The sequence below is a fragment of the Mastomys coucha genome, unplaced genomic scaffold (assembly GCF_008632895.1).
Source record: "Mastomys coucha isolate ucsf_1 unplaced genomic scaffold, UCSF_Mcou_1 pScaffold15, whole genome shotgun sequence".
NCBI lineage: Eukaryota > Metazoa > Chordata > Mammalia > Rodentia > Muridae > Mastomys > Mastomys coucha.
In genome coordinates, this window is record NW_022196897.1 from 149,343,111 (window position 1) to 149,358,278 (window position 15,168).

The window sequence follows — 15,168 nt, forward strand, 5'->3', positions numbered from 1 at the left end:
ACAGCAGTGTGATGCAGCACAGTGTCATCAGGGGTGGCTAGGGACAGCAGTGTGATGCAGCACAGTGTTCTAAGATGGGACCCTGGAAAAGAATCTGGGAGTTTGTAGGAAAACTAGAGAAATTCAAACGACGTCTTGAGTTTAGTGAGATATGTGCTGGTGTTGTATGTCTGTGTGTGTTCATACACAGGTACATGCAGGGGTATGTGTGCATGCATGCGTGTGTGTGTGTGTGTGTGTGTGTGTGTGTGTGTGTGTGTAAATCAGCAGACATCAGATGTTGCTCCTCTGCCTGGACAGTAAGCCCCAGGAGTACACCCGTCTCCACTTCCCAGCAGTGGTGTCATCACACTGGCTTTTGTTGTTGCCTGTCTGGAGATCTGGCTCATGCCTTTAGGCACAGTACTGAGCCATCTATTGTGCACCTCTCATTTGAGAAATGTATTCCAGCGACCTAAGAAGTCAATGTTACAGATTTGGTGGAAGGAAAGGTGAACTCTTTGCATCTCCTTCCAACTTTCATTTCTTAATATTTACTTTACTTTTAGTTATGTGTACGTGGGAGGGGTGTGCATGTGTCTGCCTTGACCGTGAGAGGACATGAGATCCCCTGGGGCTTCAGTTACAAGATGTGATGAGCTACCTGATCTGGGTGCTGCAAACCCAGCATGGGTGCTGGGAACTGAAATCGGGTCTTCTTCAGCAAGCACAGTATCCACTTTCAACCACCGAGCCACCTCTTTGGCCCCCTCCTTGCAACTTTTCTACAAAGTTTGAATCAATCCCAGCATAAATGTTTTGTTTTTCCAACAGTGCTCCCTGTACTTCATAAAAGTATTCAGGTTGAACAATCAGTTGTACGGTCATCTGTTCATAGGCCTGGTTTGCCTCGGTCCACTTGTGTTGCTGACAGACACCTCAGGCAGCACAGTTTCTAACTACAGGATGCTGTTGGCTCGTAGCTGAAGACCAACAGGTCAAAGCAAGTTCAGCCTCAGATGAGGCTGTTCATTCTCTTTCATAATGGCACCATGTACGCTCTAGCCTTCAAAGGAGCTAAAGGCTGGGCTGGCAGAGGCAAACTGGGGACTGGGAGCTCACTCAGTCTGTAAAGTGCTTGTCACATAAGCGTGAGGGTTTTGAGTTTGAACTCCAGAACACATGAAAAGAGCCAGGCATGATTGCTCATGTTTATGATCCTAGCACTGGAGAGGCAAAATCAGGGGGATCCCCAGGGTGCTCTGCGAAGCCAGCAAGCAAAGCCTGTTTTAAAAGACAGGGTGGATAGATAGCTCCTAAGCAGGGTTAACCGCTGATCGCCACATGCAGACTGTACACATGTGCGTGTATACACTGCACACATACTCACACTGTCACACAGACAGACAGGCAGACACTCACACACACAGAGAGACACACACACACACAAACATTCATACACAGAGACACTCACATACACACACACACACTCTACCACACACAGAAACAGAGACACAAACACACACACTCTCTCTCACACAGACACGTACTATCTCTCATGCACACAGACACACACTCTCTTACACACATACACACACACACACTATCTCTCTGACACAAAGACACACACTCTTTCACACACACGTATACACATACACACAAAGAGACACACACAGACACTTACACAGTCTCACACACACATATGCAAACACATATAGAGACACACTGTCACACACAGAGACACATTGTCACACACACAACATACACACTCACTCACACTCATACACATTCACACTCTCACACATATACATACACAGTCTCACAGAAGCCCACACACAGAGACGCACACACTCACACATATACAGATACACAAACATACACTCTCTCTCTGTCACACACACACACACACACACACACACACACACACACACGTGCGTGCACACACTGCAAACTCACCCTTGTTTAATGGCATTACACCCGCGCACACACTGCAAACTCACCCTTGTTTAATGGCATTACACCCACCCACGAGAGCAGAGCTTTCATGACCCAATCACTTCTTAAAATTCCCAGCTCTTGAGACTGTTAATACAGCAATTATGTTGCCTCTAGTTCAAACAGGAGGACATTGTAACTGTAACAGCCTCTAACTGAGAAGTCTTAAGAAAATGGCCCTTTGCTGGGCACACTCTTTAACCCCAGCACTTGGGAGGCAGAGGCAGGCAGATTTCTGAGTTCAAGCCCAGCCTGGTCTACAGAGTGAGTTCCAGGACAGCCAGGGCTACACAGAGAAACCCTGTCTCGAAAAAACAAAAACAAAAACAAAACAAAACAACAACAACAACAAAGAAAACAGCCCTTCATTTCTTCCCTGTTTTAAAGTACTGCTGGACATCCACCATGATTTGAAGTTTAAGGCTGTGCAGGTTAAAGCTTTGGAATCAGAAGGCTTGGACTTAAGATTTCTCCTGCTTGCTTTCTTCATGACAATGGGCACTGTTGTGTTTTCAAATGGAGATATCCCCACAGGCTCCTGCTTTAAGGATTTATTTATTATTTATTATTGTATGTGTATATGCATGCACCTGAGTATATACATACACTATATTCATAGATGAAGCTGCAGAGGTCAGAAGAGGATGGCATATCCCTTGGAACTAGAATTAAAGGCGGTCATGAATGCTGGGAACCAAACCGGGGTCCTCTGCAAGAGAAGTGAGCACTCTAAAACTGCTGAGCCACCTCTCCAGGCCCCACACCCATGTTCTAAATGCCTGTTCGCTGGATGGTGGCACTGTTTTGGAAAGCATTGGAGGTGAGGCCTAACTAGTAAAAGGTCACTAGGTGCAGGTTACTCTTAACCCACTTCCTGTCTCACTCTCGACTTCTGGGTCCATGCAGGAGCAGCCAGTGCCTCCTACCATACTCTCTGGCCACCATGAACTGAGTCTCTCTGCCATGACACAAAAAATAAAGGATGCAGGCATTTTGTATTCTTTGGGCCTCAGTTTCCTCTCTGTCAAATATTGGCATTATTGCTCCTGTCCTTGGGGTTCAGCACTGTAGTGGATACTATAATGAACCTTCCAGGTTCTGTCTCAGGACCCAGAGACTTCCTTCTTCCACCCTAGCTGCTTGGAGAATCACAGACTACCAGCACTCTCTAGGGATTAACCTGGGCTAAAGGGGGCTGTCCAGCCCCCAGGGCTGTGTTCCTTTCCAGAGAGGAGTCTGCATTCCATGTAGAAGGTCCAACTTCTTTATCCCAAGTTGGGATAACTTTGACAGTCATCCCTGCACAGAGCACCCCATGTGGTTGACGGAGGCCTCTCTGCCAGCCCCATCCTGCTTCCTCCCTCTCCAGAGTGTAGATCCTAAGAGTGCTCCCCACAAACACCCCCCTGCACCAACCCACCACACCCCCGGCACACAGATCTCCATCTGAGTGTCTGCTTCCGGGGGGAGAGTCACCAAAAGCACTTCACCTGGACTGGCTTCCTCTACCCTTGGAACAGCCCTGTTTGTTCAGATGAGGTTATCGAGCTTCCAGAAAGAAAACACAACCAGCCAGAGATGAACAATTAAGAAACAGTGACACCATATGGGGACTCTCAAACCTTCTGGGCTAGTGCTAGACAAAAGCTCCTTCTTGCTCAAGCCTCATTTAGCTGGTCTAAAATAGCACAAGAAAGCTTGCGAGGCTGCTAAAGGCATGGGAGAGGTCCAATTGTTTAACACACACTTAAACATTGTTTAAGACCTCGGGAGACCACAGTCTGCTTTACGATGAAAAGACTTCAGGGATAGACTGTAGATGGCAGGGTAGGGGTGAGTGGGTGACTGGATACACAGCTGGGAGACTGGATAGGTGAACAGGGCTGGGTGAATGGGAGTGTAACTAATGGTCGGATGGAAGTATGGTTAGGTTTGGATGTAGCTAGATGGCCGGATGGTGATGGGGGCATTGAGGCAGTGGGAGTGGATGTCCCTATGAGTGAAAGTGCGGCTGGGTGGCTGAATGAATGCAAGTAGCTGGAAGCAACAGTGGGTGAGTGGACGGACTCATTCCTCATTTTTACAATAGATGGCATAGTTGGGTGAATAGAGATGTTTAGTAGATGAGGGGTGGGTACGGGGTCCAATAGATGTGTGGATCGTTGCATTCGAGGTGGGGTAGAAGATTAGACAGCCAGGGGAATAAAAAGGGATGGGGAGCTGGGTAGCAGATGAAGGTGGGTGTGGTTATGTGGGTGGAGCCTTTGCTCAGGTGGCTATTAACGGGATTGAGAAACCGGAAGTGTTTGGGTAGGTAAAAGAGGTGAATGGAAGCGTTGTTTGAGTGTCAGAGTTGTGAAGGGATTGGAGGAATGTCTGGGTGGGTAACTGCTAGGCTTGCTGAATGGATGGGTGGATGGATGGATGGATGGATGGATGGATGGATGGATGGATGGTGGTCTAGGTGGGTGACAGCATGCTGAGGTGGGCGAGTGATTGCATGGTGGGCTGGGTAAGCATTGAGTAGGGTGGGTGAGTGGATGGCCCACTGAGACATGGCTATAGACGGGTTATGTGAGAAAAAAGATCTGTGGAGGACTGGATTAGGGTGGATGGCAGCCGCTAAGTGAATGGCACGCTAGTCAAGCGTGTAGATAACTAGGTGCATGAGTGACTCGCACAGTAGAGAAATGTTCCCAGTAGAGACTTGGCTGGGGACCTCCTAGGCTGTGGGTCTCCACTGGGCACCTACCTGGAGGCGGCGATCTCAGCCTTCTGGCGCGCGATGGCGGCTGCGCGTTGCGCACCCTCGACCCCGTGCTCCACCTTCTGGCGGACCTTGTTGCTCTTGAGCGGCAGCACGCGGCGCTTGGTGCCCTTGACCAGCACATTGTGGCGGTACTTGCCCTCTTCGCGGTGGCCGTCGGGCAGCGTGGTGCGACCATAGCCGTGGCGTAAGTTGTCCAGCCACTCGCCCTCGTAGCGCAGGCCGCTGGAGCGCTCGCTCACTCCGAAGCCCGAGCGCTTGTCGTTCTTCCACTCGCCCATGTAGGTCTCCGTGGTGGTGGCGTCGATGTCAGCATCGAAGGGTGCAGCTGCGTCGTCGGGGCCCTCGGCGCCCTCGGCCAGGCTGCCCGTGGATGCGGCATCGCTGGCTCCCGAGCTCAGCTCGCTCTTGAGGAAGCTCAAGCGGCTACGCTGGCTGCCCAGCGACGTGCGTGACTCTGAGCGTCGCAGCCGACCCAGCAGTGTGCCACGCGTGAAAAGCCCTTGGGGACGCGCAGCCTCGGCTGTGGCCAGCAGACTGAGCGCGAAGCCACCGCGCGGCACCGGGGGCGAGGGCAGCGAGGGCCCATCTGCCGCCGGCGAGTCCGGAGCCACCGTGCCATTGCTGTGCTCGCTGCGCAGTGAGGACAGAGAAGTGCGCAGCGGAGAGCGCACCACCACTGCCATCCCGTAGGGCACGCTTTGACGAACACCGTAGCCATGGCGCATGCCATTGGTGAATTGGCCTTGGTAGGTCCCTGCGGGGGCGGGCAAAGAGAACTGTGTCAGTTAAATGGCGGGGACTTGGTGACTCCCCCCACCAACATGAACAAGAAAGGGTGGGGCCTGAAGAGAGCAGAGGCTATTCTAGGGACAAGGAGTGCATGCTCCTGTGCCTATCTTCCTGAGGCCACTCTTCCTGGCATGTTGTGACCTGGGTTGTGGGCAAGGCAGGGTGGGGCCCAGAGGGCAGCCTGGCTATCAGAGGGACAAGTATGTTGCTCTGTGTACCTAGAGAGTGGCCTCAGTAGGCTACAGGCAGGGCCAGCTGAGTGCAGTGACCTAGGTGGGGGCAAGGCAGGACAGCACCAAGACAGCTTGGCCATCAGAGGGACAGTGTGTATTCCACTCTGTGTACCCGGAGCACATAGGAGCCAGAGGGGGAGGTGTAGCCATCAGCAATGGTGGGAACCTCAAGTGTCCAGTAAGTTGTGTGAGTCAGAGAATCAGCATGAAGCTGTGAGATCAGTCAAGACCCCGTGCTAGGTGCAGTATGGAATCTGCAGGATAGTATAAACACTCCTACGTGGAAACATGCTAAGGTCCTGGTTATACAACAGAGCCTGAAGTACGTGAATCATGTTACAGTATGTTACATTGTAGTTATCCGAGCAGGTCAAGCTGTGATCTCTACTTGAGTGAGGTATAGAAATGGTAGCTGCTGGAGAGATAGCTCAGCGGTTAAGAGCACCGACTGCTCTTCCAGAGGTCCTGAGTTCAATTCCCAGCAACCACATGGTGGCTCACAACCATCTGTAATGAGATCTGACGCCCTCTTCTGGAGTGTCTGAAAACAGCTACAGTATACTTACATATAATAAATAAAATAAATCTTAAAAAAAAAGAAAAGAAAAGAAACAGTAGCTCTGGGCAGCACTGTGTTATCGAAGCCTGTTTGAGAGCTTTTGAGAAAAACCTAATGGATCTATCTAACATAAGGCTGTGGTGCTGTCCTGGGTCAGAACTGCACGGAAAAGCAGGATTGAATGATCATGAAAGGCCATCAGAGGGCAGAAGGAGGCAGGGTGTGTGGCCAGGCAAGACCTCACTGGTACACAGAATGAAGGCACAGCTGTCCTATTGCCCAAGGTGATGTGAGGTTGTGAACAGATAAGACAGCAAGTCTGCAGGCAGCATGAATTCTGGGAAGCATGTGGGGAGTGTGTGTGTGTGTGTGTGTGTGTGTGTGTGTGTCTTGACCGCATGAGACTACAGTGTGATGCAGTGTGCACACAGGAAGTCAAGTGTTCATGGTCCCACAGAAGTGACATTATGAATGTGCATGGAGTTCTGAGAATGAGAGGCTGCCTGAGTGTTCCAATTTAATGCTAGGGCCCTTGAAACAGTGAGTTGGGCTTGTGGGCACCAAATCGAAACCACAGAAGACCTAGTGCTCAGATTGGTGATATGTACAGGAACTGCCAGCAGCCAAGGACCCATGTGGACACACCCCAGCTCGTGGAGAAAAGTGCATGGCAACAGTCGCTCGTCTCGCACAATTAGAGAGGCATATAGACTCCAAGGACCGCCTCCACCCTTGCTGTGTGACCTTAGGCAACTAACGTGGCCTCTTGGCGTCTCAGCTTTCTTATCAGACTGATCACTTCCTACTTCTCAGTGGTAAAGCTTAAAGAGTTGGGAACTCTGGGAAACGGAGAGAAAAGATCCCTGATCCATGCTGTGGCTTGAGAAAGTTGCACTGGTGCTGAGGTCACCTGAGCTCTGTGAAGAAGCTGACACAAAACTGTCACGAAGACTTTGTGTTTCATCCCTGTCCTACCGTGGAACTATCCCCAGGGCTCTGCCTCAAACTGGTTACACAGTGATGACATCATCTAATGCTTTGTCTTCACTATGTATGTCCTGCTGACCTCCAAAATATAATCCCCTCACCCAGTTCCAGATGTCAGCCTGGAGACAGATGTCTCCTAGATGTCGTGCGCGCACGCGCACACACACACACACACACACACACACAAAACCTTCTTAGTCTTTCCTACAGTAGCACTGAAAGCCAGTCTAGAAAGCCTCTAGAACTGTCATGAGTAGCAGTACTATGACATCAACATCCACTGCCCTGAAGTGGCCAGTCAGAGCCTTTGTGCATCTTAAGAGTCCCTCACATATCTTTGTGGTAAAGGCTTGGTACCCAGCATGGCACTATTCAGAGGGGGTGGAGCCTTTAAGAGGCGGGGCCTCGTGGGAGGCCATGGGGGGGGGGGTCCTTCCTCTCTCCACCACAGTGAACCTATCACAACGCAGACCTAAAAGCAAAAGGGCCAACAGATCATGGAATGAACGTCCCCAAACCAAAGCCTACTGCAAGCTTTAAGAAAAATAAGGACCTGTCCCTGTGACCTAAAAACCTACTAGGTCCCTCCTCTTAGAGGCTCCATTTCCAAAAGATGGCTTTCATTTGGATAAATAAATAAAATTTAAGAAAATTTTAGAAAAACAAACAACGCCCAGCAGTGTTTTGCAAATATCCACAAGGAAACATGCCATTGGTCTAGACTCTGGCTCCTACTCAGCATCCTCATTGGACTGGGTGATGGCTGGAGCTTCAGTTCTCATCCTCTGCCGGCAACTGGTCAGCAACTCAGAGGGGAGATCCCCCCAGTCTGCCCTTTCATTCCAAGGAGAAGCTAAGGCCCTGGTGACCCACAAAGACCCTCCTGAATTTTAGCCCCACCACTTCTCTGCTCTCACCTCCCCCTCCACTCTAGGCATAGAGGTCTCTTGGGTGTTCCTCTCCCAGACCAGCTTTGGTCCTTCCTACCTCAGGAACTCTTGTGAGTGCCCTCCCCTCTGACCAAACCAGTCTTCCCTCAGATACCTACGTGGCTCCCCTGCTCCCCTGCTGTCTTCAAGCCTCCACTCCGGTCAACAATCCTTCCCCAGAAGGTTCTATAACCCCCTCCCTCAGCTCCAGGCTCCCTCGGAGCATATACAAAACAATAGATGACTTCTTTTCCTTTCCTTTGTGGCTCTAACTGGCAGCAAGCTCTGTAAGGATGGGGAGGGGGGATTCCTGCCTATTTTGTTTTTTGCTTAGAAAAAAAACGAGAATTAGGGACTCAATACAAACATATTGCACAGCTGAATGAAATGAATCCATTCAACATTTATTCTCTTTTTGCCTTATCTGTGAGGGGAAAAATCAAAAAGTAAAACAACAAAACAAACAAACAAGCAAACAAAAAACAAATCAAAACAAAACAAACAAAAAAACCTTGACGAAAAAGTTCGGGTTTGTCAAGGATGAAAGACAAGGGATGACAAAGCTCACTCATTGCCAGAGCCCAAACTCCATGCTTAGCTACACTACTCCTACACCTCCAAAGAGGATGAGGGGAGAGAGAAAACAGAAAGGATCATGAACCCGGCAGAGAAGCCAGAAAATGGGGACAGAGAAGACATCTAATCTCCAGGTTGGAGAAGTTTGTGAAATTGAATCCAGCAACCTACCTGTAGCTAGAATTTGGCCTGAGATGGGCTGACAGGGCCCCTTTAAGCCCAAGAAAACCTGAGACTGCAATGGAGAGCAACTCTTGGCCACCCGTTGGAAATGAAACGGTCTGGCTATATTAGGAAACTTACAGGCATGCAGCAAGAGTCACCAACACCCAGGGGATATTGATAGTGACAGGCCCTGGGAAGGGGGATAAGGAGACGGAAAGGCCATCTCCCTGTGTGTCTGAGACCGGCCAGAGCAGTCCTCCCTGGGGACAGGAGGCCCACATCTGCAGAGAAAGGCTTCCCTGCTGTTATCCGGCTGGAAGTGCCCTGGGGGGGGGGTGCCTCCTCAGCTGTCCTGGAATCCACATAAGGCATGCCTTGTTCCAAGGGACCCACTGAGGTCTCCAGCACCCTGGTGTGGCCACCTCAGTTTAACCTGTTCTCTAGTCACTTTTCTTCCTACCTCAGAACTTTTCCTTGTTGTTTGCTAGTCTTACTAGGTAGACCAGGCTGACCTTGAACTCACAGAGATCTACCTCCCAACTGTTGAGATTAAAGGCATGTGCCACCATGCCCCCCAGCAATTTGGGGGTATTTTACTTATATTTTATGGGTACACATTTATTGTCTGAATGTCTGTCTGTGCACCATGTGTGTGCTGTACCCATAGAGGCCAGAAGAGGGCATCAAGCCCCCTGTGGTTGGAGTTGCAGAGGGTTATGAGCTACCAAGAGGGTAGTAGGAATCAAACCCTGGTCCTCTGGAAGAGCAGCCAGTGCACTTAACCGCTGAGCCATCTCTCCAACCTCCATTTGTTTTCTTTCTTTCTTTCTTTCTTTCTCTCTTTCTTTCTTTCTTCCTTCCTTTCTTTCTTTCTTCCTTCCTTTCTTTCTTTCTTTCTTCTTTCTTTCTCACTTTCTTTCTTTTTTTGAAACAGGCTCTTGCACAATAGCCTAAGCTGACTTGGAATTCACTGCATACAGCCCAGACTAAATTCAAACTCCCGGCAATCCTCCTGCCTCAGCCTCCTGCTGCGGTTACAGATATGAGCTACCCTGTCCCCAGCTCATTTGTTCTCTCTTGGCCTGCTCCTCTCCTCTCTCTCCAGAGCCACCTTTGACATTCAGACTTCAGCTTACATGTGAAACCATGCAGGGAGAGTTCTTGAAACCCTTCCTTGAGTGCCACCCAAGACAGCCCCATCACCTTCTTCATGCTTTCCCCAGGTGCTGTGAAACAACGGCCATGATGATTGGTTCCGTATAAGCCTTCCCTCTCCTGTGAGACGTTAGCTTCTAGGCAGAAAGGAGCAGCGTCCAACTCATCCTCATTACGGTCCCAGCATCCTGCACAGCTCCCAGGCCCAAAGACATCACTGGTAAACTCTGATGTGTGACTGTTTTCCTGACCGCACAGTTACGTTGGCCTAGGAACAGAACCCACATCCCACTTCCTTCTCAACCCAGGATGAAAGAAGCACCAAAAGCAAGCGGCATTCGGCTCTAGATTCAGCAGAGCAAATCCTGGGAACAATGGTCACAGCCAACACGGAACATGCGGTCCGTCTCCCGGGTAGACAGAGCCTGCATCCAGCCCTCTCCCCACATTTGCTCTTCTCAGTTAGTTTGGAATAATATGGACTCCTGCCTCGACTCTCACCTTGAGTGTTTCTGAAACCCTCATTAGTTAATTAAGCCTTCAGAGCCTCGTTTCTGACATTCTATGAAGTGGAGGTGATGAGCGTCCTTAGCTGCTACCGAGCATGCATTCATCAAAGACATACTAAAGATACATCATAGATACAGCAGTGACCCAAACTGTCTCTGCCCACAGGACTCCATGGACTCCATGCCAGGGATAGACCAAAAAGCTTCTAACCTGGGATTCAACTAGTCACACACACACACACACACACACACACACACTATGGCAGACACAGCAGTGGTCCAGAAGAGAGGTGAGAGTCAAGGTCTAGAGAGCTATAGATGAGGAAGGCAGCTGACTGAAGATTAAGAGAGGTGCCTGGGAGGCGTGGGGAGAGTCAGCACACGGAGGAGAGTGCTCTGTGAGGGTCGTTGGGCCACAGGAAGTGTCCCTCAAAGGCGAGCTAGCTCTTTTTGCCCCCATGCTGGGGACGCGGAACCCAGGTTGTGTGTTGTCGGTCACGTGCCCCAGCACTGAGCTACCCCCTACCCACCAAAAGGCCAGCTTTTTGGCAGGTCAGAGTCTTTTCTCAGAAAGGATTAACTGTAAAGATGAGCCGGAGCCAGGCAGGACAGAGAGAACCCAGGAAGAGATGGAGGCCAGCTCCGGGTTCCTGCCTCCCGGTGCTTTCACATAAGAAGGCATGCTTGGGCTCTCTTCCCACCACCAGGTCTCTGCACTCGCTGTTCCCTCTTCCAGACACAGCACGGCTCCCTGTCAGCTCAGCCCCTCTTCTTCCTTCTGATCTCAGACGAACTCCACTCTCAGGGAAGCCTTCTAGAGTAGCCCGAGTACCCCTCAGCTTTCCCTCCCGGCTGCTTTTCACACTAACGCGGCCACTGCTGAACTCGGATCTCTGCTATTAGAACGCATGCTCCTACAGGTGAGGCCATATCGCCTTCCCACATACGCACCAAGCACACCACACGAGAGGACTGGTGCAGAAAAGGTACTCAGCGGACACTCTCAAAATTAATTGAAGGGCACATGGCCTTAGATGAAAATTGGAAGTCTCTCTCTTACCAAGAAGGTGAACGTGACAGATCATCTTTTCAGGGCTCCTGTGAGTCTTACAAAGGTTATTGCAGAGACCTCCGCCTCTCCACAAGTGTGAGCATTCCTCACTTGGTAGAAAATACATGATTTGAATCCGAAGTGTTTCTTACAGCTTTAAGTTTCCGGTGTGTGGCTCCCAGATACAGCGGCGCTTAGGAGCCCCTTAGGAGGTGTGTAGGGACTAGTTGCAGAAGTATGTCACTAGGGACAGGACTTGGGGGCAGGAGGAGTTATACCAGTTCCCCTAGTTCCCACCCTCTGCTTTGAGGTCTTCTGAGGAGTTGGAGTCTCCACTACCCTGAACCCCACCCTGTCTTGACCGCAGTGATGGATGGAGCCCCCTGAAACCATGAGCCAAGGCAATCCCTCCAACCTTAAAGTTGTCTCTGTCCACCGCTTTCTCACAGCAATGAGGAAAGGAACTGATACAGAAAAATGACTGAAACAGAAGGACTCCTCAGAGGCGACATGCCCTGCTAACTAACACCAGGACAGTTCCGAGCAAACCGAGAGGGTTGGTGACCCCAACTCGGGTGACAAGGACACTGAGTTGACAGGCTTGTGAGCCAACTCTTCAGGAAAAGCAAACAAGCTTCGATTTGCACCACTCCGAGGTGTAAATGCCCCCCGGCCCCCCAGCTGGTCAAGGTACCAAGGGTAGGAAGGACAGTTAACTTTGAAAATTTCCTAAAAACATGACCACGCACGTGAGGGGCTCTCACGAGCCAGTAAAAGCTAGCTCAGAGCCCGTATTTAATATGGGCTCTCGGGTGGTTGGTTTTACAAACATGCCACCCACACAGCTACAGACAACCTGGTGGATGTGAGAATCTCACAACAGTCATGGCTGGAGTGAAATCTGGAGAGCAGATCATTCTGTCTAAGGCAACAGGTAGCTGACCACCTCTGTCCCACCCTGTGCCCACCGCAAGCATTGTTCATCAGCCTCGATGCCGATGCTCACAGGGTCTCACTACATCCCTTACCACATCTATACACAGCCGACAAGTTAATGTTGTAGAGAATCAATCTGCCTTTAAGGATAAGTGTGGCCACTAGGCATAGTGACACATGCCTAGTCCTAGCACTCTGGAAGCAGAGGCAGGAGGATCTCTGAGTTGGAGGCCAGCCTGGTCTATAGAGTGAGTTCCGGGAGAGCTAGGGTTACACAGAGAAATTGTCTCAAAACAAATCAAAACAAAACAAAACAAAAAGAATAAATGTGGTCATGTTCTGCTTGCAAAAGGGAGTCTCAAAAAGGCTAAGACAGACAGCGAGTGACTTGCCTAAGACCACACAGCCAGGCAGTAGCTCAACTAAGACTAAAACACCAGATTTCCAGCCTTGCTCACTCCTGGCTTCTTGGTTTCAAGAGCTGAGTGTCACAGAAAAGGAAGAAATGAGGAAGGACCCTGAGTCTAGATTCTGGGAAATGTCTGTTAGGATCTGAGTTTCAAATATCCCCTACGACTCATGTGTTGGAACATCTAGTCCCTGTAAGAATGTAATGTTAGAATCCAGCTGCTGCTCAGGCCGTAGCCTGATGTTGGTGGCTCTCACCAGAGAAGTGAGTTTCCTCACATCAAAGAGGGTAATGGTGGCCATACATCCCAGCCAGCCCTTCCCTGCCTCCTGCCTGGGATTCAGAGTCTAGGTACCAGTTATTTGTTGTTTTGTTTGTTTGTTTGTTTTGGTTTTTTGTTTTTCTTTTTGCCCTGGCTGTCCTGGAACTCACTCTGTAGACCAGGCTGGCCTCGAACTCAGAACTCACTCAGCACCTGCCTCTGCCTCCCAAGTGCTGGGATTAAAGGCGTGCGCCACCACCACCCAGCCGAGGTACCAGTTATTGAAACCTCCCCCATCCTCACAAAGGAATAAGAGGCTCCATTTCTGCCATGTGCACCTGGACTTCCTGTCTTCAGAGCCCTCCCCATGTTCTCTGTCTCTGGTGCTCAGAGTCCCTGCCATGCTATTGTCTGTCTGTCTGTCTGTCTGTCTGTCCATAGCATTAATAACTTTTCTAACAAGCCCCTTACTCCCCAGCCATCTCTCTCAGTGACCCTCTTGAGCACACCCCCTCCATCCCAAACCTTTCCGTCTCCAGTTGGCAGTGATGTTTCGTGTTGGGGGTAGGGGGAGCTTGGTCAATGGAGGTAGGTTTCTTGAAGCCCCCCTGCCTCCTTCCCATCCCCCACTCCTGGATTTGCCAAGATGTGAACAAGCCCCCTGGCAAACTCCTACCATCACCAGCTGAGCTACTCCAACCCTCTCCACCATGATGGACTATTCCCTCTCAAACTGTGAGCCCCACCTTCTATCAGGTGTTTTGACACAGACAGAGTGAAGTAACTAATACACCCTGGCTTCTTTTTGCACCTCAAAGATGTCTTGTCCTGTCTACACAGTCATGCCATGTGCGAGTTGCTGAGGGAGCTCGTATACTCATTGCAAAATATCCAAACAAATGAGCTTGTGGACAGACAGACGCTCTCCTGTCTCCCCAGGCGAGACAACTGTTCTGTCAACAACCTAGGTCAGTCCTGGCCATTTGCTACACGCAGCGCATGCTTATGAGGTGGAGCAAAAGGCTGACAGTTTACCCCTCGGCCATTGCTCCCATCTCTGAGAATGAACAGAGTTGGGGGGGGGGCAGCACTCAGTAAATGCTTGCCGGATGGCTTTTGTGCCCTAAGCATGCTTGTGATTCATTTCCATGTGAGGTTTAAGCGGTCGGCCTCTGTATACTGTGTCCCACGGGCTCTCGCCTTTCATTCAGCAGTCCCTCTGCTTAGCGTCTGGCCAGCCTGGTGCTTCCCCCATAATGGTCCTGAAAGGCCTTGTTCTCTGCCCCACCTGTGAGGCTGGCACCACGGTCCCTTCCACGGTTTCCAAATGCCTCCATCCATCAAAGCCCTACAGTCTCTGGTTTCCTGGGATCACCAACAGACAGCACTGAGCTGAAGAGCTGGCAGCATTGGTGACAGGTCCCAGGAGCAGGGTCAGGTTGCAGCCACAGATGCCAAGTCTCCTTAGCCTTCAGAGTTCTGCCACTCCCACACGTAGGGCTGCTGCCCCGGATGACACCCCACAGCTCACACAAGAAGCTGAGGATTAACTAGGCAACACTGGCTGGGTGCTGACAGCCTGAGGCCTGTGGTCTGGGTGGGAGCCCCTTGGCCAGGCCTGGGTCAGCTCGGCACACCGAGGGTTGCCAACAACACTGAGGCTGTAGACTAAAGCTGACTTAGTACACAGGGGAGAGAGAGAATCTGGGTTCAGAGGTAGCCCACCACCGTCAGGCCCATGAGAATGGTTTAGCAGGCATCTCTCACCCGTGTGCCAGACACTCAGCTCCTGACCCTCACCCAACTCTTGGCCATTTCTTTTTAGTTCACATAAAGCCTGGAACCATCACCACTGCCTCCCTCC

The 15,168-nt window shown here is 50.6% G+C and overlaps 1 protein-coding gene across 1 annotated transcript in view; it reads right to left on the bottom strand.

Moving 5' to 3' along the window:
* Jph2 (junctophilin 2) overlaps nucleotides 1-15,168 on the bottom strand; it is a 62,638-nt gene that overhangs the window by 35,424 nt on the left and 12,046 nt on the right. Inside the window, exon 2 of the mRNA XM_031372666.1 lies at nucleotides 4,727-5,498. Within this exon, the coding sequence (XP_031228526.1) occupies nucleotides 4,727-5,498 (772 nt within the window). The remainder of the gene's footprint in view (nucleotides 1-4,726; nucleotides 5,499-15,168) is intronic.